General features: G+C 40.2%; 1 protein-coding gene and 1 pseudogene across 1 annotated transcript in view; one reads left to right on the top strand and one right to left on the bottom strand.

The window, feature by feature from the left end:
• The first annotated feature begins 1626 nt into the window (after nucleotides 1–1626).
• Nucleotides 1627–24368, top strand: LOC133074071 (abasic site processing protein HMCES-like; annotated as a pseudogene).
• Nucleotides 23779–24499, bottom strand: part of TPRG1 (tumor protein p63 regulated 1) — a 335634-nt gene continuing 334913 nt past the window's right edge. The window contains exon 6 of the mRNA XM_061166821.1: nucleotides 23779–24217. Coding sequence (XP_061022804.1) covers nucleotides 24023–24217 — 195 coding nt within the window. The 3' untranslated portion in view covers nucleotides 23779–24022. The remainder of the gene's footprint in view (nucleotides 24218–24499) is intronic.

The following is a 24499-nucleotide window of genomic DNA, read 5'->3' as shown; positions in this document are numbered from 1 at the left end:
AATAATTAGAGCAAGTCTTCCCTCCCAGGGACATTTTGTTTCCTAGAGTAGCCTTGGCATTCAGAAAATTCTGGATTAGTAGCAGTATCAATATCCAAGTCAAGGACCAGTCGAAGCCACCTGAGGAAGAAAAGAATGTTCTGTTTGAAGGAAGGAAGCCAGAGATTCTGGAGGGACATGATGTGTGAAATGCAGGCTGGGGGTTTAATGAGTTTGAGGCGTGAAAACCCAAGCTTCAGGGCCGCATTCCCTGGCAGTGTTGAGCACGGCATATTTCCATGCCCTCTGTGGCCGAGTTCTATTTTAGATGTACTCGAGCTTGAATCTTCCTAACACAGCTGTGACTGTCTGTTAACTTTTAGGCATGGTTTTCCATTCAAGCAAATGGCTCTTGGTTTTATACTGACAGACCTAGGGAAAAGCAGCTTGAGGAGAACAGACTTGGAAACTGTCAGAGAATTGATTGGTGGTGAAATAGGTGGATTTATTGAGACTGAGATGTGACCAGCTTAGCCCAATAGAGCAGGACAGAGAGAAGATTGGTCTATGAAGGTCAGAAGCAAATGGTATGGGGAAATCTCATTGTTCAGCCTCCCCCATCTCAGTAAGAAATGTTTAATTCAGTATTTGAGAGTCCCTTAAGACTTTTTAGCCATTAACGTTCCTTTCTAGCTAGGACACACCTCTTGAGGCCTTAACCCATGGAAAAAATGAGAGCACAGATGAGGTATTTTACCATGCCCCCACCCTTCTCCCTTTTGGAATCTCTTCCAGGGCCCAAAGTGCCGAGTTGTCAAGTTCTGCCCTGAATGCTTTGGTTAAGTGGATGCCCAGCCCAACTGAGGAAGCTGTGTCAGTACTGGGTTAAGCCCTCCAGCTGCTGGGAAGAGCAGACGTGGTCACCATGGAAACAAGCACCTCATCAATCTTGTAGTGAGTCACAGGATCACTGGGATACACAGGAGACTAGTGTCCCTGGAAAGACTACACCTTTTCCCCTGAGAAGAGATAACTGCATTTTTGAAAACCAAGACATGCTTGAAAACCAAGCTGCTTCTAAAATAGAGGAGATAGCCCAGGTTGCTTCTACCTTCTAATTTAGACCTAGATCCTATGTGACCTGAGACTGTGAAGGCAAGAAGGCGCCCGTTTATGTGGATTTTGCTGTTGTAGCCAGCTCTATTGGATGCAACTCAATGTCAGAGGGAGAAGAGAATTTGGGTGTTATCTATTTAAAACTCTAATTTTGTAAAGGAGTATCTGAGGAGCCAGGGATGAATTATTTGTCCAAGGCCTATATAATGAATCAGTGGGAAAACCAGGACTAGAATCAAGATTTTGCACTCCAAATTTATTACTCATTCCACAATCCTCGGGTCAGAATGAATTTGATATGAAGCTAATAAAGGTTAAATTTCAAAGTACCTCCCTTAATGGGTCCCTTCTGAGGCTTTGAGAGGGGCCCTAGCAATGTATTCCCATGTCAATTTTTCTTGCTTCATTTTCCCCCTTAATTTTCAAAAATAAATTTTATTCAACTGAAATTGGTTAGGAGTACTGTTCCTTTCCATTCTGTCTCCCCCTTCATCACTCTTCCCCTCAAGTTGGGGGTCACGTTTGTGAGATATGGTGAAATGGATGGATGTTGAGGTAGGTTAGCTTTCAGGTGGGGTTAAGTAGGTAGGAGGGATTCCCTCGTGGCTCAAACAGTGAAGAATCTGCTTGCAATGCAGGAGACCTGGGTTTGATCCCTGGGTCAGGAAGATCCCCTGGAGAAGGGAATGGCAACCCACTCCAGTATTCTTGCCTGGAGAATTCCATGGACAGAGGAGCCTATTAGGCTATAGTCGATGGTGCCGCAAAAAGTCAGACATGACTGAGCAACTAACACAAAAATAGGTAGGATAAAATTACATGGTTCCCAGTCAATTTATGAAGAGTTCAGTTGCTCTTTATCTTGACTTAGGACTGGCCTTCACTTACATAACCAACTAACACCAAGGTTCAAAGGAAAGGCAAAACCAAAGTTCAGCTTCTATACTGAGCCAAAGTTCAGTATCTATGAAGATACAAATGTGCCCTCAAGTGTTTGGCACAGGAAACAAGAGGGCAGTGGAGAAGAATGGTGGTTAAAATATAGAAGCCGGGGGTACTCTATAAAAATTCTCCCAAACCTATCTCACATGGGAAATAAACCTGATAGACATTTTCCATCATCAATAATGAATTATAAAGTTGAATGAAACTTTTCAAAACTATTAATAATAATTTTATAAAAATACACTTCAATAAATTGAAGGAAAACTGAGGTAGCTCTTCTCTTTATAGAAAATAGTTTTTAAAATGTATTATCATAGGAAGAGGTAGCAAATAATATGTAATCTTAATGAGTATGAATGAAGTATTGCATAGGCATGTTAACTAACAAAGGTATTGTGCTATTTTCAGAATTTTTAATTTTTTGGAAATTTCAAGTTTATAATATCTATATTTTTAATTGAGATGCATTATGTCATTCAAAAATATATTCATTTTTGTACCTAATTTTGCATTTGTAATATTATAGTCTCTTTATTTCTGAAAGGGACCTCTTTTGTCAGGTAAGCTGCATAAAACCTGCCTGTGTCTCCTGCCTGAGACACCTCTTTAATGAGTTTGCATTAATCACAGGATTGCCAAAAATAATAGGAAATATCTTAGGTGGGTTTTGTGGACCAGGAACCCATAATTATTGTACAATCATGCCAGCAGAATGTTCATTGGAATTAAGCAGTATAGAATAGTGTTCAGAGTCATCTGCATTTAGTGCATGAGCAGTTCCCAACTCCAATTCACTGGGTCAGTTTCATTGCCGGTAACAGGTACAAGCCTTATACTGCTTCACTATTACTCATGAGCGTTATGTTTGTCTACACCTGTCTCCCAAGTAACCAAACCACTTAATCTCATTTCCTCTTACAAGATTCAATTCGTCTTCCAAATATGCACATTTGCAAAATATATTTGTTCAGTTCAGTCACTCAGTCATGTCAGACTCTTTGCAACCCCATGGACTGCAGCACACCAGGCCTCCCTGTCTATCGCCAACTCCCAGAGTTTACCCAAACTCCTGTCCATTGAGTCGGTGATGCCATCCAGCCATCTCATCCTCTGTTGTCCCCTTCTACTGCGTTCAATCTTTCCCAGCATCAGGGTCTTTTCAAATGAGTCAGCTCTTTGCATCAGGTGGCCAAAGTATTGGAGTTTCAGCCTCAACATCAGTCCTTCCAATGAACACTCAGGACTGATCTCCTTTAGAATGGACTGGTTGGATCTCCATGCAGTTCAAGGGACTCTCAAGCATCTTCTCCAACACCACAGTTCAAAAGCATCAATTCTTCCACGCTCAACATTCTTTATAGTCCACCTCGACTACTGGAAAAACCATAGCCTTATAGATGGACCTTTGTTGGCAAAGTAATGTCTCTGCTTTTTAATATGCTGCTAGGTTGGTCATAACTTTCCTGCTAAGGAGTAAGTGTCTTTTAATTTCATGGCTGCAATCACCATCTGCAGTGATTTTGGAGCCCCCCAAAAATAAAATCAACCACTGTTTCCACTGTTTCCCCATCTGTTTGCCATGAAGTGATGAGACTGGATGCTATGATCTTAGTTTTCTGAATGTTGAGCTTTAAGCCAATTTTTTCACTCTCTTCTTTCACTTTCATCAAGAGGCTCTTTAGTTCTTCACTTTCTGCCGTAAGGGTGGTGTCATCTGCATATCTGAGGTTATTGACATTTCTCCCAGCAATCTTGATTCCAGCTTGTGCTTCATCCAGCCCAGCGTTTCTCATGATGTACTCTGCATGTAAGTTAAATAAGCAGGGTGACAATATACAGCCTTGACGTACTCCTTTTCCTATTTGGAACCAGTCTGTTGTTCCATGTCCAGTTCTAACTGTTGCTTCCTGACCTGCATACAGATTTTTCAAGAGGCAGGTCAGGTGGTCTGGTATTCCCGTCTCTTTCTGAATTTTCCACAGTTTATTGTGATCCACACAGTCAAAGGCTTTGGCATAGTCAATAAAGCAGAAATAGATGTTTTTCTGGAACTCTCTTGCTTTTTCGATGATCCAGAGGATGTTGGCAATTTGATCTCTCATTCCTCTGCCTCTTCTAAAATGAGCTTGACAGCTGGAAGTTCACGGTTCATGTATTGCCGAAGCCTGGCTTGGAGGATTTTGAGCATTACTTAACTAGCATGTAAGATGAGTGTAATTGTGTGGTAGATTTTTAGCATTCTTTGGCATTGCCTTTCTTTGAGATTGGAATGAAAACTGACCTTTTCCAGTCCTGTGGCCACTGCTGAGTTTTCCAAATTTGCTGACATATTGCATGCAACACTTTCACAGCATCATCTTTTAGGATTTGAAATAACTCAACTGGAATTCCATCACCTCCACTAGCTTTGTTCATAGTGATGCTTCCTAAGGCCCACTTGACTTAACATTCCAGGATGTCTGGCTCTAGATGAGTGATCACACCACTGTGATTATCTGGGTCATGAAGATCATTTTTGTACAGTTCTTCTGTGTATTCTTGCCACCTCTTCTAAATATCTTCTGCTTCTATTAGGTCCATACAACTTCTGTCCTTTATTGAGACTATCTTTGCATGAAATGTATCTTTAATTTTCTTGAAGAGATCCCTAGTCTTTCCCATTCTATTGTTCTCCTGTACTTCTTTGCACTGATCACTGAGGAAGGTTTTCTTATCTCTCCTTGCTATTCTTTGGAACCCTGCATTCAAATAGGTATATGTTTCCTTTTCTTTTTTGCTTTTGCTTCCGCTTCCTTTCTTTTCACAGCTATTTGTAGGACCTCCTCAGACAGCCATTTTGCTTTTTTGCATTTCTTTTTCTTGGGGATGGTCTTGATCCCTGTCTCCTGTACAATGTCACAAACCTCTGTCCATTGTTCATGGGGCTCTCTGCCTATCACATCTAGTCCCTTAAATCTATTTCTTACTTCCACTGTATAATCATAAAGGCTTTAATTTAGGTCATACCTGAATGGTCTAGTGGTTTTCCTGCTTTCTTCAATTTATGTCTGAATTTGGCAATAAGGAGTTCATGATCAGCCATAGTCAGCTCCCTGTCTTGTTTTTGCTGACTGTATAGAGCTTCTCCATCTTTGACTGCAAAGAATATAGTCTGATTTCGGTGTTGGCCATCTGGTGATGTCCATGTGTAGAGTCTTCTCTTGTGTTGTTGGAAGAGGATGTGTGCTATGACTAGTGTGTTCTCTTGGCAAAACTCTATTAGCCTTTGCCCTGCTTCATTCCATACTCCAAGGCCAAATTTGCCTGTTACTCCAGGTGTTTCTTGACTTCCTACTTTTGCATTCCAGTTCCCTATAATGAAAAGGACATCTTTTTTGGATGTTAGTTCTAAAAGGTCTTGTAGGTCTTCATAGAACTGTTCAACTTCAGCTTCTTTAGCATTACTGGTTGGGGCATAGGCTTGGTTACCATGATATTGAATGGTTTGCCTTAGAAATGAACAGAGATCATTCTGTCGTTTTTGAGATTGCATCCAAATACTGCATTTCAGACTCTTTTGTTGACTATGATGGCTACTCCATTTCTTCTAAGGGATTCTTGCCCACTGTAGTAGATATATGGTCATCTGAGTTAAAATCACCCATTCCAGTCCATTTTAGTTCATTGATTCCTAAAATGTCAACGTTCACTCTTGCCATCTCCTGTTTGACCACTTCCAATTTGCCTTGATTCATGGACCTAACATTCTAGGTTCCTGTGCAATATTGCTCTTTACAGCATTGGACCTTGCTTCCATCACCAGTCATATCCACAACCAGGTGTTGGTTTTGCTTTGGCTCCATCCCTTCATTCTTTGTGGAGTTATTTCTCCACTGATCTCCAGTAGCATATTGGGCACCTACCCACCTGGGGAGTTCATCTTTCAGTGTCCTATCTTTTTGCCTTTTCATACTGCTCACAGGGTTCTCAAGGCAAGAATACTAAAGTGGTTTGCCATTCCTTTCTCCAGTGGACTACATTTTGTCAGAACTCTCCACCATGACCCATCCATCTTTGGTGGCCCTACATGGCATGGATTAGTTTCATTGAGCTATACAATTTGTGGCCCATGTGATTAGATTAGTTAGTTTTCTGTGGTTGTGGTGTCAGTCTATCTGCCCTCTGATGCCTTCTGTCAGTGCCTACTGTCTTATTTGGTTTTCTCTTAACTTGGATGTTGGGTATCTCTTCATGGCTGCTCCAGCAAAGTGCAGCCTCTGCTCATTACCGTAGATATGGGGTATCTCCTCACAGCCACTGCTACTGACAGCAGCATATATCTGGGGGACAGGTTATTCCATCCTATTTTACAGAAGGAGAGGACTCAGTGATGGGATGAGTTATTACATTCAAATTACTTAATTCCATCTCTGATATGTCCAATACTTAGAGTTGCTGTGAAGAGCAAATAAAATGATGCAATAATACCTACAAAATATCCTCAGCCATACACTAACACATGAGTGCTTGATAAATGTTAATGCTAGTTGATTCTTTACCTATGGATAAGCATTTGCCAACTTGGATTCATGAAGGAAATAGATGCCTAGAGCTGTTTCTACAATTCCTTGAAAGAAAATGTGATCACACACAGTACATAAGCTTCAAATTTCTCTGTTCCAAAATCAACCACAAATTTTGAACTTAAAGCAAGAAACTTAACCCATTACTCCATTGCCAACTTCCGTGGTTAGGGAATTTTACTGAGAAAGATTTGCAAGGTAATATGTCATCAGAAAACCTAACTTGACTGTCACATTCCCTCTTTCCCAGTTGCATGACCTTGGTAAAATCATTCTATGTATTTCTATTTTGATTTCTTTATCTGCCAAACAAAAATATTAATAACTTACAAGGCTGTGAGAAATCAGAAGATAATATATGGTAAATTTGGAGACATACAGACAATGAGTTATGATTTTTGCATCAGTAAAGTAAAATGGAGAATTGAAGCAAAGCAGCAGATGATTTGGTTCACATTCTTCCTTCCTCAAGTCCTGCCACTTCTTTCCTCAGAATCACTAAGTGCAGACAAGTGTAACACACTTAATATAATTCCAGGACAGGAATGTTTATAACCTGGATAAGAAGGAAGTAAATGCATATTTGACAAAAGGTGAAAAATAAGAGTTGCTGTAGAAATCTAGTGAAAACTTATTATGTAAGTAATATATGTTATCAATAGAAAAGTGAAAATAAACAAGTAGGGAGGAAAGAGAAGTGTGAAGGATAATATATGTGAGCTATGTTGAGTCTTTTCCCAGAAGGAAGTCAATAGATAATATCAGATATTGACAAATAAATATAGAGAAATAGAAACATTTTTCAAAGTTATGATGATTACTATCAGCAGAACCAGAAAGACTCTTAAAAGAACTTACCACTAACTTTCAACTACTAAGTTGAAAGAGAAGAGTTGGAAGCTTTTGGTTTCCCACACATCTTTTTTGTATTGTTTGATTTCATTTACTATTCATTTGATAAAATATAGGAGGAAAATTATTCAAAAAAGCATGTATTCTTTTTTATCTTTGGTGACATCATTATAAGTTAAAATATCTAATATTGTTATTACTAAGTTTTTCATTTTCAGCATTATTTGTCTTTATTCCTATACCTGCATTATTCAATAGGATAGCCACCAGACACATGGGGCTGTATGAAATTAAATTCATTAAAACAAAATAAAAATTCATTTCCTAAGTCCCATGTGCTATATTCCATGACAAAAGCCTGCCTTGTTGGACAGAATAGAGTTATGGGATTTTCCATTATTGCAAAAAGTTCTATATCCTCATACTCTAAGCAATTTCATCCACACAAGGTTTCAACTACTACTCATACTGGGAGGACAGCCTGATCTTAATCTCTAACCAAAGATCTTATCTCCTGAGCAATGTGCCTTCACAAGTACCTGTTGACTGGACAGAAAAATTGTCTATGTCCCATGGTTCTTCATGCTCAATTTATCCAAATCTGAACGTGCTATATTTCTCAAGGAAGTCATTTTTACTTCATACATTCCCCATTTCTCCTGGGAAAGTCTGAAAAATCACTAGAATCAGTTGGCTGGCCTCTACTGTTTGCAACTCACTCTCCCTGAAGCTGATGGCAGCTTGGGAGAGGTTCAGTTCATCTCTTCTTCCTGACACACTTCTTCTGGCCAGAGTATCTACCAGGTCACCGTGTTCTGCTGATTCTAGGTGTGGCCTACACTTCTGCTAAACAAGCTCCATTCCAAAACTCAAACTCCTGATGGTGCTCTGTGCTCTGGGTATCACCCAGTCTTCCTTATGATTTTTTTTTTTTTTAATCCCAGTAAAATGCTATTCCTCAATTTCTGTAACTATGATACATTCTGAATGTTGCTGTGTAGTTTTGATGTAACCACAACAAAGTCTTGGGAATAAAAAGACTTTTGGTAAAATCAAAATACTTTTTCTTTCTAAAGTCAGGGAGAAGGCCTAAGTTGGTCTGGTGCTCTGTAAAACCAGTCTTCAAAAAGGCAGTGGTTTCCTGTAAGCTTAACAAGTGCTACTGACATGGATTGAAACCAAAATGCCTATGGGATCAGCGTCACAAAACACATTTACCAGTTACTTAGTATAGGTAAAGGTGTATGGTAGAGAAGAAATGTGGATAGCTTCAAGGAGTTTACAGTCGGGGTTGTGGGGGGGGGGGGTGGATATTTCAACAGTTATCTTAAATCTAAGTCAGGTTGAGGATTTGGTAAAATGACCATCTCAACATCTGATCTAATGTTCTAGTAGGCATCTTCTGTTTTTTTTACTGCAGAGGTTAGAAAGCTGAACATTACAACTCTTAGATCCCTGAAATTCTGGATAAGATTAAGTTCTAACTTAATCCAGGCCTCCTACTGATAAGAACAGAATCTTGGCCAAGTTTCTTAGCCTCTTTGCATTTTACTTTCCTCATTTCAAAATAGAGGTTGTGACCTTAATATTATATTGAGAGATTTATTTAAGTATTCATTGATACAATGAATGTAAATATGTTAGCATACTGACTGGTTCCATAAAGTGAAAGTGAAGTGAAGTCGCTCAGTCATGTCCGATTCTTTGCGACCCCGTGGACTGTAGCCCACGAGGCTTCTCCGTCCATGGGATTCTCCAGGCAAGAATACTGGAGTGGGTTGCCAGTTCCTTCTCCAGGGGATCTTCCTGACCCAGGGATCAAACCCAGGTCTCCTGCATTGCAGGCAGACATTTTAACCTCTGAGCCACCAGGGAAGAAATTCTTACAATTAACATTAAGTGGAAGACATGGAATGTCCCTTCCCAGGTCCTGCTTCAGAGTAAGTAAGGAGGAAAGGAGACAAAAAGTGTCACATTCAGTTTGCTGATGCAGATCTAGCATATGCAATGAGGCTCTGAAGCCAGCAGTTCCAGCAAAAGCTTGTGATCATCGAATTGTTGCTAAGATGGTGTGATCCTGGCACCTACTGTTGTGAGAGCCACTATCTGATGGCCTAGTTTCTTGTGTATGGCAGAGATAATTCACCCTCGGGTGGGTCAATTTTGCAGTGTTGTTCTGAGAATAACTTCCACACTCCCAGCCTGGGGGTTGTGCCTCCAGCCTTTGTAACAACATCAACATCATAAATTCTTAATTCCTTATATTAAAACACTTTGTGTTTAAAATGGTTTATATTATGTGAAAATGAACCCAACCTGATATATGCAAAATGGAAGAAGGCATCATCCCTTCCACTACACTAGGAAGCTGTAGTGGCTTTGTGAAGTATGAGTGACAGGAATGGACCACATCCACACTCCAGATGTGTTTTCTCAGTTATAAAATGGAAAGTTGTCTTGAAGCAGAACATGGAAATGGAATTCCACCTATTCTGCTCTCCAGGAGGAAATTTCTTCACCATCGTCTTTTAAGACCACCGAGGAGTAGAGGTCACAATTGTCCCCTTCCAGATGATGCAGCAAATCATGCAGAGCCATCTTAAATCAGACTCATTTTTTCTTCCCTCTTGATCGTGGGGAATTCTCCTTGAAGCCATAGGTGTGGGTTGAGAGAGAGAAGAAAATGTAGTAGAAACAGGTATCAGAGTTCTCTGAGCCACTTACACAAATGCTTGCTCCTCTAAACCTACTTGAGCCTTGTCAGGTATATTAGGCTGCACTGCAACTTGGTGGTGTATGGTCAAGTGCTCAGTCTCTCTTAGGGCCCAGTGGCAATCTGAAAGGAAAACTGCTATCTAAAAGAATGAGTTATCTTTGCTTAACATCCTAAAGTCTATCCAGTGATCCATCTGGAGGGGCTGACCAAAGATTTCATGCAGCATCTCTACCTGCCACAGATATTTTAAGAACCATTGGATCTACTGGGGATGTAGCCCAAGAGACAAAGTAGCTTTCACAGCAGGCTGGACCAATTGCAGATTTCTTTTCTGTCCCCTACTCAAAAATGGCAACTTTTTTGATTACTTGGTCAAGAAGTTCAAATCCCAGACTCAAACGAGGTGTATGTTGCCTGAAAAATCTGAAGAAAGATTTGAAGAAAGCAGGGAAAATCACTAGGGCATTCAGGTAAGACCTAAATCAAACCCCTTACAATTATAGTGGAAGTGGCAAATAGATTCAAGGGATTAGAGCTAAAGACAACATGCCTGAAAAACTATGGATAGAGGCTCATAACATTGTACAGGAGCTGGTGATCAAAACCATCCCCAAGAAAAAGAAATGCAAAAAGGCAAAATGGTTGTCTGAGGAGGTCTTACAAATAGCTGAGAAAAGAAGAGAAGTGAAAGGGAAGGGAGAAAAGGAAAGATATACCCATCTGAATGCAGAGTTCCAAAGAATAGCAAGGGAAGTTAAGAAAGCTTTCCTAAGTGAACAATGCAAACAAATAGAAGAAAACAATAGAATGGGAAAGACTAGAGATCTCTTCAGGAAAAGAGATACCAAGGGAATATTTCATGCAAAGATGGGCACAATAAAGAATAGAAACAGTATGGACCTAACAGAAGCAGAAGATACTAAGAGGTGGCAAGAATACACAGAACCATACAAGAAAGATCTTAACGACCCAGATAATCATGATGGTATGATCACTCATCTAGAGTCAGACATCCTGGAATGTGAAATCAAATGGGCTTTAGGAAGCATCACTCCAAACAAAGTTAGTGGAGGTGATGGATTTCCAGCTGAGCTATTTCAAATTCTAAAAGATGAGGCTGTTAAAGTGCTGCACTCAATATGCCAGCAAATTTGAAAAACTCAGCAACGGCCACAGGGCTGGAAAAGATCAATTTTCATTCCAGTCCCAAAGAAGGGCAGTGCCAAAGAATGTTCAAACTGCTACACAATTGCACTCATTTCAAATGCTAGCAAAGCAATGCTCAAAATTCTCCAAGCTAGGCTTCAAGAATGTGAACTGAGAGATCCCAGATGTTCAAGTTGGATTTAGAAAAGGCAGAGGAACAAGAGATCAAGTTGCCAGCATCTGTTGGATCATAGAAAAAGCAAGAGAATTCCAGAGAAACATCTACTTCTGCTTCATTGATTATATCGAAGCCTTTGATTGTGTGGATCACAATAAACTATAGGAAATTCTTAAAGAGATGTGAAAACTAGACCACCCTACCTGCCTCCTGCAAAACCTGTATGCACTCAGAAGCAACAGTTAAAACTGTACATGGAACAACAGACTGCTTCAAAATTGGGAAAAGAGTACATCAAGGCTCTCACCCTGCTGATTTAATTTGCTTGCAGAGTACATCATGTGAAATGCTGGGTTGGACAAAGCACAAACGGGAATCAAGATTGCCAGGAGAAATATCAATAACCTCAGATATGCAGATGATACCACCCTTATGGAAGAAAACAAAAAGGAACTAAAGAGCCTCTTGATGATGGTGAGAGGAAAGTGAAAAACTTGGCTTAAAACTTAACATTCAAAAAACTAAGATTTTTGGCATCCGGTCCCATCACTTCATGGAAAATAGATGGGGAAACAATGGAAACAGTGAGAGACTTTATTTTCTTGGGCTCCAAAATCACTGGAGATGGTGACTGCAGCCATGAAATTAAAAGATTCTTGCTCCTTGGAAGAAAAGCTGTGACAAACCTAGACAGTGTATTAAAAAGCAGAGACATTACTTTGCCAACAAAGGTCCATCTAGTCAAGGCTATGGTTTTTCCAGTAGTCATGTATGGATGTGAGAGTTGGACTATAAAGAAAGCTGAGTGCTGAAGAATTGATGTTTTTTGAACTGTGGTGTTGGAGGAGACTCTTGAGAATCCCTTGGACTGCAAGGAGGTCAAAGCAGTCAATCCTAAGGGAAATCAATCCTGAATATTCATTGGAAGGACTGATGCTGAAAATGAAGCTCCAATACTTTGGCCACCTGACACGAAGAGCCGACTCAACTGGCAAAGACCCTGATGCTGGGAAAGATTGAAGGCAGGAGGAGAAGGGGATGACAGAGGATGAGATGGTTGGATGGCATCACCAACTCAATGGACTTGAGCTTGGGCAATCTCTGGGAGATGGTGAAGGACAGGGAAGCCTGGCATACTTCAGTTCATGGGGTTGCAAAGAGTTGGACATGACTAAGCCATTTTTATTGATTAATAAGAGTGCAGAAATTTGCCTTTTGCTTTTAGGAGGTGTATCTTGACATGTTTGAGACCACTGATACCACAGAAAGATCACCAGTATGACTTTTGATGATATATGACTTAGAATTTGGACAGATATTTCCATATATGTGTCACATAAGTCTTGGGATAGTTGCTACTTCCTATTCACCTGGTTGTATCAACACATGATATCATCAGGAAAACATACCAATGTGATATCTCATAGAACAGAGAGGTGATCAAGTTTCCTGGTTACTAGAATATGGCAAAGGTTTAGAAGGTTGATGTGCATTGCTGAGTATATTGCTTGTCCTAAGACCTGAAAGTAAACTGCCCCTGATGAATTTTCATATCAAGTAAAAAAAAAAAAATTCCAGATCCACAACTGCATACCATGTTCCAGGACATTATTGTTTCATTCAAGCAAAAAACAGCCTCAACAAAAACAATAAAAATCACATGGATCAACAATTGTAGTCAGAGTCAGCACCTGATTAAATGTACAATAATCCATTCTCATTCTGCATTATTTTTAAACTTATAACCAATTTCGGCTTCCAGCAAATAAGTTAAAAAGTGTTATTCATGAGAAGATGCAATATGCCCTAATTTTGCCAATTTATACCAGCAGAAAGCTGGAGAACATGTATGAGGCCTGATTTGAAACCTATTAGATCTAGGTGGCAGCAATATAATTGAGAGTAAACTAAATGTGTTTATTAGAATGCTCCAAAATAAGATTCTGAATGTTTTTGAGTCACTAAAAATGGTTCCAATAGGGGAAAACCCAGAGAGCAAAACAGACACGCTACCTGAATTAGAAGGACCTGTGGTGTAAAGGTGGGGCCAAGGATGAACAGGCAATTTCCTGCCACTTGCTCAGGGAGGCCCTCGCTTGAGGCTGCACCCAGCAGGACCAGCAGAGACACTGGTGCCTACTGGAGCATGGGAACCCAGACCAGTACTGCCCCTCGTACAACAAGAGCCTCGGCTGGGTACTCAAGTCCCAGCTGCACTTGGAGAAGAGTGCAGATTCATCTGAGTGTATCACTGCTCCCATGCAAGGGGGCTCTTACTGACTTGGTTTAAAGAAGCTGATTCTTCCAAGCTGCAATTCAACACCACCAGCTGAAGACACCACAATGGAGAAACTGTCCTTCAAGATGCTTCTGGGATGGGAAAGATGCTGTGTTGTTTTAGCAGATGGATTCTACAAGTGGCAGCAATGTCAGGGAACACCCAGAGGCAGCCCTACTTCTTCTTATGCCCCCAAATCAAAACAGAAAAGTCAGAGAGAGTGAGTGCTATAGACAGCTCTGAGGACTAGAAGGAAGTCTGGGACAATTGGAGGACATGAACAATGGCCAGGATCTTCGACTGCTGGGCGCCTCCAGAGGGAAGAGACAGCCTGTGGTTCCAACACCATTATCACAGGAGATTCCTTCAAAGGTCTAAATGGCATCCCCTAACACGATGCCTGCCACGTTAGATGGACAGGAGGCAGTCTCGAAGTGACTGGATTTTGGTAAGCATTTGGGTTCTTTGGTAAGCTCATGGAAGTTCTGAAGTTAACTCTCTCTCCAGAGAACACTACCATCCGCCGTGGTGAATAACTCCTGAAAGTACACTCCTGAGTGTCTGCTTCCTGTCGACTTACTGCTCAAAAAGGAGCTCAAGGCAAGTGACAGAAGCCAGAAGATGCTACAGTGGCTGGCCACAAAGTCACCCAAGAAGGAAGACCCTGAAACACCCCAAAAGGCGGAGTCAGATGTGCCCCAGGTGTCCAGGCACTTCCTGCAAAAGAGTCTCTTCCCCTCCAAGGGAGGCTTCTGGAGTGATGGCTGAAGTGGGAGGAGGAGGAGGCTTTTGGCAAGCAGCCTCAGACCCGGTAGCACAAGCACTTCCAGAGACCAAGGCCACAGTGTGGAGCGCAGAACACCATCGTGATAACAGGTTCCAGCATCGTGTGTGTGAGTCGGGGCAGGGGGATATTGCTTGGGAAACAAAGTGTTAGTTAACACTTCTGGCTTCTCCAGGGAAGGGCTGTCCTGACTGGGACCAAGAATCCCTAGTGGGGTGTGTGGGCAGCCAGGAAGAGGAAGGGCACCACCATCAATTCATGATGGGAGGGGAGGGGGCTCTTGTGCCCACAGCCCTCTCCTGGTAGGACTGATGGACCTTCCCTCAGAGCCGGACCCCACTGACCTCAGCCTGACTTGACCTGACCTGGTGGTGCTAGCAGAGGCTGTTTTCTGCTCAACCTTTGAACTCTTTTAGTCTTTTGGAATTAAGTTCTTAAAACATATTTTTCCCTTGAATAAACTATACTTGATAAACTTTCTACATTTCAGAAAATGCTGCTGGTGGAAGGAATTCCAGATCTCACAGTTCTTTTCTGGCATCAGACCTAGGGAGCGATTGTGTCATTAATGCGGGGCACTGGAGTTTTCTGTGGGAAAAACTGCATTTTTGGAAACAATAAAAAGGCTTGGTTGGGGGGAGGGGAATGGCTCCAATTTGCTTGGGTAATTGACTAAAAGATGGATCTAAAGGACACATATACTGAATGAATTTGAAATTCAAGAGAGAGGCACCCCAACGCTTAGAGAGACTGTGATGGTCATGTGAATTTATGTAAGAGTTTCTCAGCTATACTCTGACTACACCCCCTCAGAAGCTTCAAAGACATGTCCTTCACCAAGGCCAAGAGAAACACATTTGTGAGGGAAAACCCAATATTCCCTTTTTTTTAACTTTTCTTTTTTTTTTTTTTTTGATGTGGACCATTTTTAAAGGATTGAATTGGTTGCAATATTGCTTCTATTTTATGTTTTGGTTTTGGCTCCAAGGCATTTGGGATCTTAGCTCCCCAAACAGTGATTGAATCCACATCTCCTGCATTGGAAGGTAAAGGTGAAGTCTAACCCACTGGACTGCCAGGAAGTCCCAGAAACCCAACATTCTTAAACAGCTTCATTAAGGCTATTCTCTATAGGCTAAAAATAGCAGTGGGACCAATTGCCATTAAGTTGGGCAATCTGCGTTCAGTGAGAATAATAGTATCATGATGAAACAGACCAGAGCCTTATGGCCTACTCCCCCTTGTCCTCTAGCTGCCTTTTGTCTGTAGAAAAGTTTTAGCCAAAAAGATTAAGTTTAATCAAAGAAGTGAGAAAAAGCAGAAGCAAAGGGGAAAAAGTCAAACAGGACAAAATAATAATAGTTTAGTCATTAAAGAAAGTCAAGGACTTTTAGTTCCTCCTGAAGGGCGATAGATAATTCTGAACCATATCCTGTGAGCCATTTTTTAGATACGGAAACCCCAAACAAGTGGAAGAAGTTCACTATATCATGACCAGACTGTAGCCATGACATAAGCTGCCACAATTCTGAGAAATGGCCTCAAAGAAATAGGAACAAACCAACCCTGGCACCGAAAACTAATTATACTTTCAACAGTCAAGATGATGCTAATCAGACCACCTCATTAGCAATTTTGAGATGACTGTCAGAGCTAGTTGTACTAGCCTCCCTCTGCCTATACATCCTTGTATCTCTCCTTTAAAGGTCTTGCCCACTGATTGACAGTGGGGGGAGTTGGTATTTGGACATGAGTCCACCCACCACAGCCCTTTGCCATTGCTAGCCTCCAAACTAAAGCAAACTTTGCTTTTCACAAACCTTGCCTCTGTATTGACTTTAGAGTGGTGAGCACCTGGCCCCACTTCTGGTAACAATGTGTTGGTAAATGCTGATTCAGGTCAGAATTCTGTTTACTCTTGCTTGTAGAGACCAAATAAAATTTGACTGGACTACCTATCTTTTTTTTTGCTTTAAGGACAAAATCATCAGCTAACCAGTGCCAAAGATCTCTATGGATCAAACCATTCTGATTATGGCTTTGACTCAGCTTCCCATCATGGTAGCCATTCCCACTTATCCTCTAGACTGAAGACAGGAAAAAAAAAAAAAATCTCACTTAAAAATAATGTTTGTTTCCAGGTACTATAAAAAAAATTAGTTTTACACTAACTCAGGATAAAATGCTAAACAGGTACTATGGAAAAAATGAACAAACAAACTTAAAAGTCAAAAGAGAAAACCGGTGATTTCTAGGAGCTAATCTAGGTTCATTACTAGTAATCCATACAAAAGTGGCCTCATTTGTCCCTGAAATGAGATTATTAAATGAGAAAAAAGTTATATATATTGTATATATTTGATCATAAACTTCATGTGAATAAATAGTATAATAAAGAATACCTGGATTTCATTAATAAACAGTACATTGGCAAATGGAGAACATTCTAACTTTTATTGGTCAACCTATATTTGAACTGCCATGTCAGTGTTGAATGTAATATTTTGTTTGCTTACTATTTTTATTTTTTATATTTATTACTTATTTACTTAGCGGCATCAGCTCTTAGCTGCAGCACATGGGATCTTTGTTTTATTTCTTTTTTATTGAAGGATAATTGCTTTACAATGTTGGGTTGGCTTCTGCCATATATCAACATGAATCAGCCATAGGTATACATATGTCTGCTCCCTCTTGAAACTTCCTCTCACCTCATACCCTATTCCACCCCTCTAGGTTGTCACAGGGCACCAGGTTGAGTTCCCTGTGTCATATAGCAACTCCCCATTAGCTATCTATTTTACATATGGTAATGTATATATTTCAATGCTACTCTTGGGACACACAGGGTCTTTGTTGCATCACGTGGAATCTTTTGATTCCATGCAGGCTCAGTTGTTATGGCATGCAGTCTTAGTTACCCTGTGGTTTGTGGGATCTTAGTTCCCCAACCAGGGATTGAACCCAAGACCCCTCCATTGTCAGGCAGATTCTTAACCGCTGGACCACCAGGAAAGTCCCAAAATACAATATCTCAAAACAAATGTTAACCAAACATAATTGTTTACAAACAAGAGAGGAATTCAATAAGGGCTCTGGATAAGCCAACACATGAAGAACAGTTGTGGTAACTAGAGGGTTTTGTGTCAAAAAGCAAAAGTAAAACTACTTTGTTGGGACAGCACCAGTTAGCTGCCTTTATTTGAAGTGTTGCCATATGAAATAGGAAACTGATTTACTTGGGATAACTTCAAAGGAAGATCAAGGACCAAATAGGTAAATTTCCAGAGGGGAAGATTTGTATATAATACATAGAAAAATCTTCAACTCAGTACAGTCACTTGGCAGTAGAATGTGCTGCTGTGGGAAGCAATGGACTTTCTGCCTGGCAACGCCTTTGCATAAGCTGAGTCTGCATCTGCTGTGTGTTTCAGTTGAGTACATCCCTGCAATAGGTAGGAAACTAGATGACCTTTAGGTCCCTTCTAATCTCAGTTTCAATAATTCCATAAAGAATGAGCAGGGAATCTAAAAGGAAGGAAAAGCAGTTTCTGAGATGCATGGGGTAGTCATTGTGGACAGGGTGAGACAAGGTGGTGATTCAGATAAACTGATCTCAACATATTCTCTATCCATAATGTAGCATCATGATTTCTCATATCTACTTGAAACATGAGAGTTAATTAATTGGACATTTTCTCACCTCAAATTAAGATACATCTGCTTAGAGGACAACTGTGACACACTGATTTAGATGATATGCCTTTCCCTGGGTATGGGGATATGTGGAAAGAGCAGTGGCTAGGAGCAGGAAAATGGAAGTTTTAGAGTTTAATCCCAGGATTGCTCCAAACTCACCATCTGCTTTCTGAGCAATTTCGTGCAAATTCCATTTAGCTTCACTGAAAAGGAGATTTGTGAGATGTTTACTAAGAACTTTTAAAAACTGAGTGTAAGATAGCTCTTCAGATACAAGATCTAGGCTCAGAAGCAACCTGATGACTTCTCTCATATTTCACATGGCAGGCCTGAAATGAAATAGAGCTAACTTTTTTTTTTTTTTTTGTCTTGACTTTTGAGGCTAAAGGGAGAATTTTGGAGAAGATATCATAACTCATCCCTGTGACTATAGAATTATCTGAAGAAGTGGCTACATTGGAGTGGAGTAAGGTAAGAATTGATGAAATCTCAGTCACTCCTGAGGCCTTAAACTGAATTTTTTGTTAGCGTCTGAGGATGCAATGTCTGCAGAGAATCAGGAGGGCTGGCCCCCCGCCTGCCTTCAGAGCACGTTGTGGGAGGTGCAGACCAAAGGTGAGTTTACACATCAGTGACTAAAGTTTCCTGCCACTAAGCATAAGAAGTCACTCATGAGCAGCGTCCCTAAACCACAGCTACAGGATGTGGGCACAAGCCCTTGTATAATTGTTGGCCAAGAGCCAATGAGCATTCATCCCTGTGCAAATACTTGGGCTTTTTTGTTGTTGTTAACCTTTGAAAACCACAGGCATTAGCCTCTCTCTTTCTTCCCCTTTGGCACAAGTCATCTTCTCTTCTCCACCTTGGTCTCTTGTGAGTAAAGAATTTCTGGGGGAGCTTTTAAGCCTGAATTTAATACGTTTGCCCTCCCCTCTCTTGCCCCACAAAATGCCAGGCAGAGGTAAAGCTGCCTTACAAAATATCTGCTGGCTTCCGCAGCTTTGTTTGGGCTTTTTAATCAGATAGGACATCAGAGAGCTCCATGAGTGACCTTAGCCTTTTAAGAAAATACAAGTAATTTCTGGAAATTCCCCCTAAACAACGGTGACCTATTGTTTTCTCATGTCAGAATTAACTCAGAAGGTATGAGACACTGATTTAGATGACATACCTTTTTCTGGGAATGGAGATATGCAGAAGAACAGTGGGGCTGGAATAGGAGATTGAAAGCTTTAGAGTTTAATTCCATATTGCCATAAAGTCACCATCTGTTTTTGAGCAATTTATTTCCAATTTCTAGGCTTTTGCTTCGTGTTCTGTGAACTGAAAGCATTGGATTAGATGGTTTCTATGCTTCCTTAACCCCAGGGCTCTATGAATTGGCTTCCTTAGTAATGCTTCAGCAAAGGGACAATGAGAGGAGGGCTCAAAGCAAAAGATCCTCATAAATTGGCTTCTCTTTTCTACCTTAGAGGATGGCCAAGGGTCAGCCTCCAAAAAAGCCCACTGGAAGCCCAGGTGTGGTGATTCTTGGCAGTTTCTCTCTTTTTGTACGTGTTAAAGAATGCACCAGTTTTGCTTCTATAACCCCAGTTCCCCATACTCAGGTATGGAAACAAGTTGAGTTTACTCCAGCATGGAAATTTTATTTTCAAATAAAAGAGATGGCAGATCACTTTTACTTAAAAGAGACAGAAGGAGAAATTTCTAACCATCAAAACTGCCCAAGATATATCAGAAGACTATGAGCAATCTGTCAATTGTTCAAATAGTTTCTGAATCTCCATTCAGATTTACTGGAGATTTTTTAGTGGAATTTCTTGAATGGATAAAGAACAGATAGAGAAGATGGCCAACCATGACATTTTTATGATGATATGCTTTATACTTAATGCCCCTTGTATCTAATCTTATTCCTATGTTGCCCCTTTGGGAAACTTTACTGGTATAGTTCAGATAATAGCCTGAAGGAAAAGCCCAGGGATACATATAGGTCTCTTGGTTTGTGGGTTGTGGCTGGTTGTCCAGCTTATGGACAAGAAACCCAACTGTCCCCTGGGAATACCACATGGCAAATGGTAAAGAGATAGTAAGTTCATGCATGTGTGTGTGCTAAGTCACTTCAGCAGTGTCTGATTCTTATGACTCTTTGGACTGTAGCCTACCAGGGTCCTCTGTCCATGGGATTCTCCAGGCAAGAATACTGGACTGGATTGCCATGCCCTCCTCCAGGTGATCTTCCCCACCCAGAGATTGAACCCACATGTCCTATGTCTCCTGCATTGACAGGTGTGTTCTTCACCATTAGTGCCACGTAGGGAGCCCCAGCAGGCCCATAGAGACTGGAAAAACAATTCCCAGAAGAACTGAATTTAGTTCCCTTGGATGTTGTCTGAGGTTCTGCACCAAAGTGGCATTGCTCTACAGGCAGATACTCAATGATTTTTATTTAATAAAATAATTTGACTTCATTTCATTGAATCCTTCCAAGATCTTTATGAAGTAGGCAAAAGAGATAGCATCATCTCCATTTTACAGGTGAGGAAATTAAACCTTAGGAAAATTAAGGTAATTTTCCAGGGTCTCATATGACTGATTCAACTCTTTCCAGAGAAAAAAGGGTGTTTTACCTAACGACTGGGGCTTCCCTGGTGGCCCAGATGGTAAAGAATCTGCCTGCAATACAGGAGACATTGGTTTGATCCTTGGATTGGAAAGATTCCCTGGAGAAGGGAATGGCTACCCACTCCAGTATTCTTGACTGGAGAATTCTATGGACAGAGGAGCCTGGCAGGCTACAGTCCAGAGAGTTACAGAGTCAGATGTGACTGAGCAACTAACACTACTTAATGATTAACAACAATTATTTAAAGAATTATAAGGTCTCTGGTTTTAAAAGATTTTATCAATCATCTCTTTAGCAATCCCTTTCACAATATTCACTTTAGTCCCTCCTAGTACATGTCAAAGAGCAATGCTTCCATCCTTGGGCATTTTTAAGTATAAGAAGTTCTTTCTTATACTTAAACTGCCATCCAAATCCCTGAATCCTCTTATCCTCTGGTCATAATCCTGCTTCCTAGGTCCCACTTATCAGTTTCTAGAATATCCCACAAGATGGTCTGTATGAAATATGAAGACAGTTCTCATTTCATCTCTGAGATCACTCTTCTCACACTAAACAGCTGTGGTACCCTATTGTTATAGACTGGACCTCAGGGTTAAGAGACATCACCCTGCTCTCATCTTTTCTGATTTGCACTATACCCTTTCAAAGGTCATTTGGGAACAGTCCAACTTAGAAAATTCAAAGGGAATGAATGTGCAGAAAGAAGTCAATTGTCAGACTGATCCTTAAATGGTAAATAAAGAGAATGTGCTGGACCTTTCATAGACTCTGCCAACAAATGCCACTATCTTGAGGCAAATGGGGATTTTCTGGCAGCACTGTTAGTAATAATTTGCCAATTGTGCCTGCTTCAGAACCACTGCCAAAGCAATCCAACGACTTTTCATTCCACTACTGTTGACAGGACAGCTAAGGATTTCAACATTTCCTTTTACAGTCTGAATAGAAGTTTCCTGCCTTGGGGACTGTAACAATATTTGCCATCATGAGGGGAAAAAAAAAAATGTGGGTCCTGGGAAGTGGAAAGAGAGGGAGAGATGTACTAATGGAAGTAAACAAAGATAAAGACAAAATCAAATGAGAGTTATTCAAGGTTTGGATTTTGAATGTCTCCATCAAATTGATGTTTGTGAAACATCAGAGGATGAATCTTTGAAATTGAGGAAGTAAGCAGGTTGAAGAAAAGACTTTAAAGTTAGACTTCACATAAACATCCTCTCCCCCAAAAAATCTGGAATTTTTAAATTGAATACCAGCCAAGGTGTCTCAACTTTGGGTCTTAGGACAGACAAAAAGCTGATTATGTTAATAATAATGTTTATAGAGTTCAGCATTAAAAGTCTTTTTTTGAAAATAATTTAAAAATACAATAAAATTGAAAAAAAAGTTTAGAGATGAAAACAGATGAGATAATCTCCTGAGTTGTTTACAACTAGACATAAGTCAAGGAGAGACAAAGAGGAAATACAAAAGAAAAGAAAATGTAAACAGAATGAATTACAACAGTGTTTTTGATAAACATGCTTCTTATCCCCTCTAGAATCCATAGACATTCCTCAGAGAGCACTTATAAGACCCAAAAGACAGGAGGTCAGTGGCATTCCCATCTCTGTCTCAACCACAGTGGTCTTACTTCTGCCTGTTTTACATATTGGGCATCTGAAACAGATTCATTAGAAGGAAAGATCTGCTATTGAAAAATAAAACATATGAACAAGCAATCAAAAAAGAAAAAAAAAACAGCAAAAAGGAAATGAGTCACTGAAACTTCTTGATCAGGGAATTATATGATCAAATTGGTGCTTTTGGAATCTGGCAACAAATGCAAAATGAATTAGAAGACACTCAGCCTTGGAAATGATACCAACTAAAAGGTTATAGCAATTATCCACCTAAACCGAATTTAAAATGTGATCTAATAATATACCTGAGAGAATAAAAAGAAGTATATGAAAAATTTTGAAACAATAAACTTTAGTTTGACATCTGGGTGTTGGGCTTAATACTAAATATGGTCTGTTTATGCCATCCCCCTAAATTTATATGTTGAAATCCCAATGTGATGCTATTAAGAGTTGGGGCCTTAGCTTATAAGAGCAGAGCCCACATGAATGAGATTCTGTTGTTGATGTTCATTCACTTAGCCATGTTCAACTCTTAAACCCCATGAACTGCAGCACACCAGGCTCCCTGTCCTTCACTGTTTCCTAGAGTTTGCTCAGATTCATGTCCATTGAGTCAGTGACGATATCTAACCATCACATCCTCTGCCGACCCCGTCTCCTTTTGCCTTCAACCTTTCCCAGCATCAGGATTATTGCCCTTATAAAAGAAGCACAAGAGAACTCTCTTGCGTCTTTGGCTAAAAGGATATAGCAAGAAATCTGAACCCCAGGAGAGGGCCCACACCTGACCAGGTTGGTACACTAATCTCAGAATTCCAACCTTCAGAACTGTAAGAAATAAATTTATGTTGTTTATTAGCTACCCAATCTGTAGTATATTTGTTATAGCAACCCAGACAGACTAAAAGAGATATAATATGGAATGTATTTGGCAAGATTAAAGACATCAAATTGATAACTGTAACTATTAAAATCTCATAGAGAAAACCAAAATTTTGAAGAAGCTGAATATAAGTGGCTACTGATATAGATGATCAGCAGACAGAAATGCAAAATTGAATCTTAAAGAAACACCAGGAATGGGACTATGGCTTTGGAAGTCATCCTCATAAAAATGAAACTGAAATTAATGCAGATTGAGATCCCAGTGAGAGAGAAGATCAGGATCCAAGGGCTAAAGATAAAGACCCAGAACATGCCCACATTTGGAGGAGCGAGAAACAAGAACCCAGAGGGTCTGCCCTGAGTTTATGATCAGGTATTTGCTTGATAATGTTATTCAATATACTTAGGTGAATTTATTTTCTGATTTTAAGAAATTTCATAAAAGATCTGAAGTGTGCATTTATCAGTCTAATCAAGCTTTTTGATCTCCTAAGATACTAAATATTTAAAATCATGTGATACTATTTAAAAGTAGCTGATTGTTTCAGTCTAAAAATATGGTGAGCTGAAACAGAATCTTCAATAATGATGTAGCTATGGATGATGTATTTATCCATTGAAAGGAGTGTCAAAAACCAATACTCCCCCGAGCAAGGGAATAGCCAAGTTTGTTTCGGTTTCCAATGAATGACATTAGCCCAGTGTAGGTCTCAATCAAAATGGGTTCAGTGAGCACCGTCAATCCCTCTCTTCTTCCAGATCCAGTGGAATTCCTGTGGGTGTTCTGGATAGCTGGAACAAGCTTCGACGTGAACCCAGACAACTGAAGAGGAAAAGAAGACACAGAATTAGTGAGTGCAAAGTAGGTGCAGAGACACGCCCTCCCCAGCCAGTCCTCACAAAAGTTGACTACTCTCCTGGAATTGCACTTATTCTTACTACTTAAACAGAAATCATTTCTTGGAATTGTTAATATTGCTTCCATTAGTCTTTTAATAGATTGATCTGTTAATAAATTTTGTACATAATAAAATTAACTGCTGCATCTTATTTATTTTTCATTATTGATAACTTGTACAACATTAAGAAGTCAGTTTAACAAATA

Source organism: Dama dama, chromosome 19, assembly GCF_033118175.1.
Source record: "Dama dama isolate Ldn47 chromosome 19, ASM3311817v1, whole genome shotgun sequence".
Classification (NCBI taxonomy): domain Eukaryota; kingdom Metazoa; phylum Chordata; class Mammalia; order Artiodactyla; family Cervidae; genus Dama; species Dama dama.
Note: the sequence above shows the minus strand (reverse complement) of the source record. Positions and strands in the feature narration are given on the sequence as shown.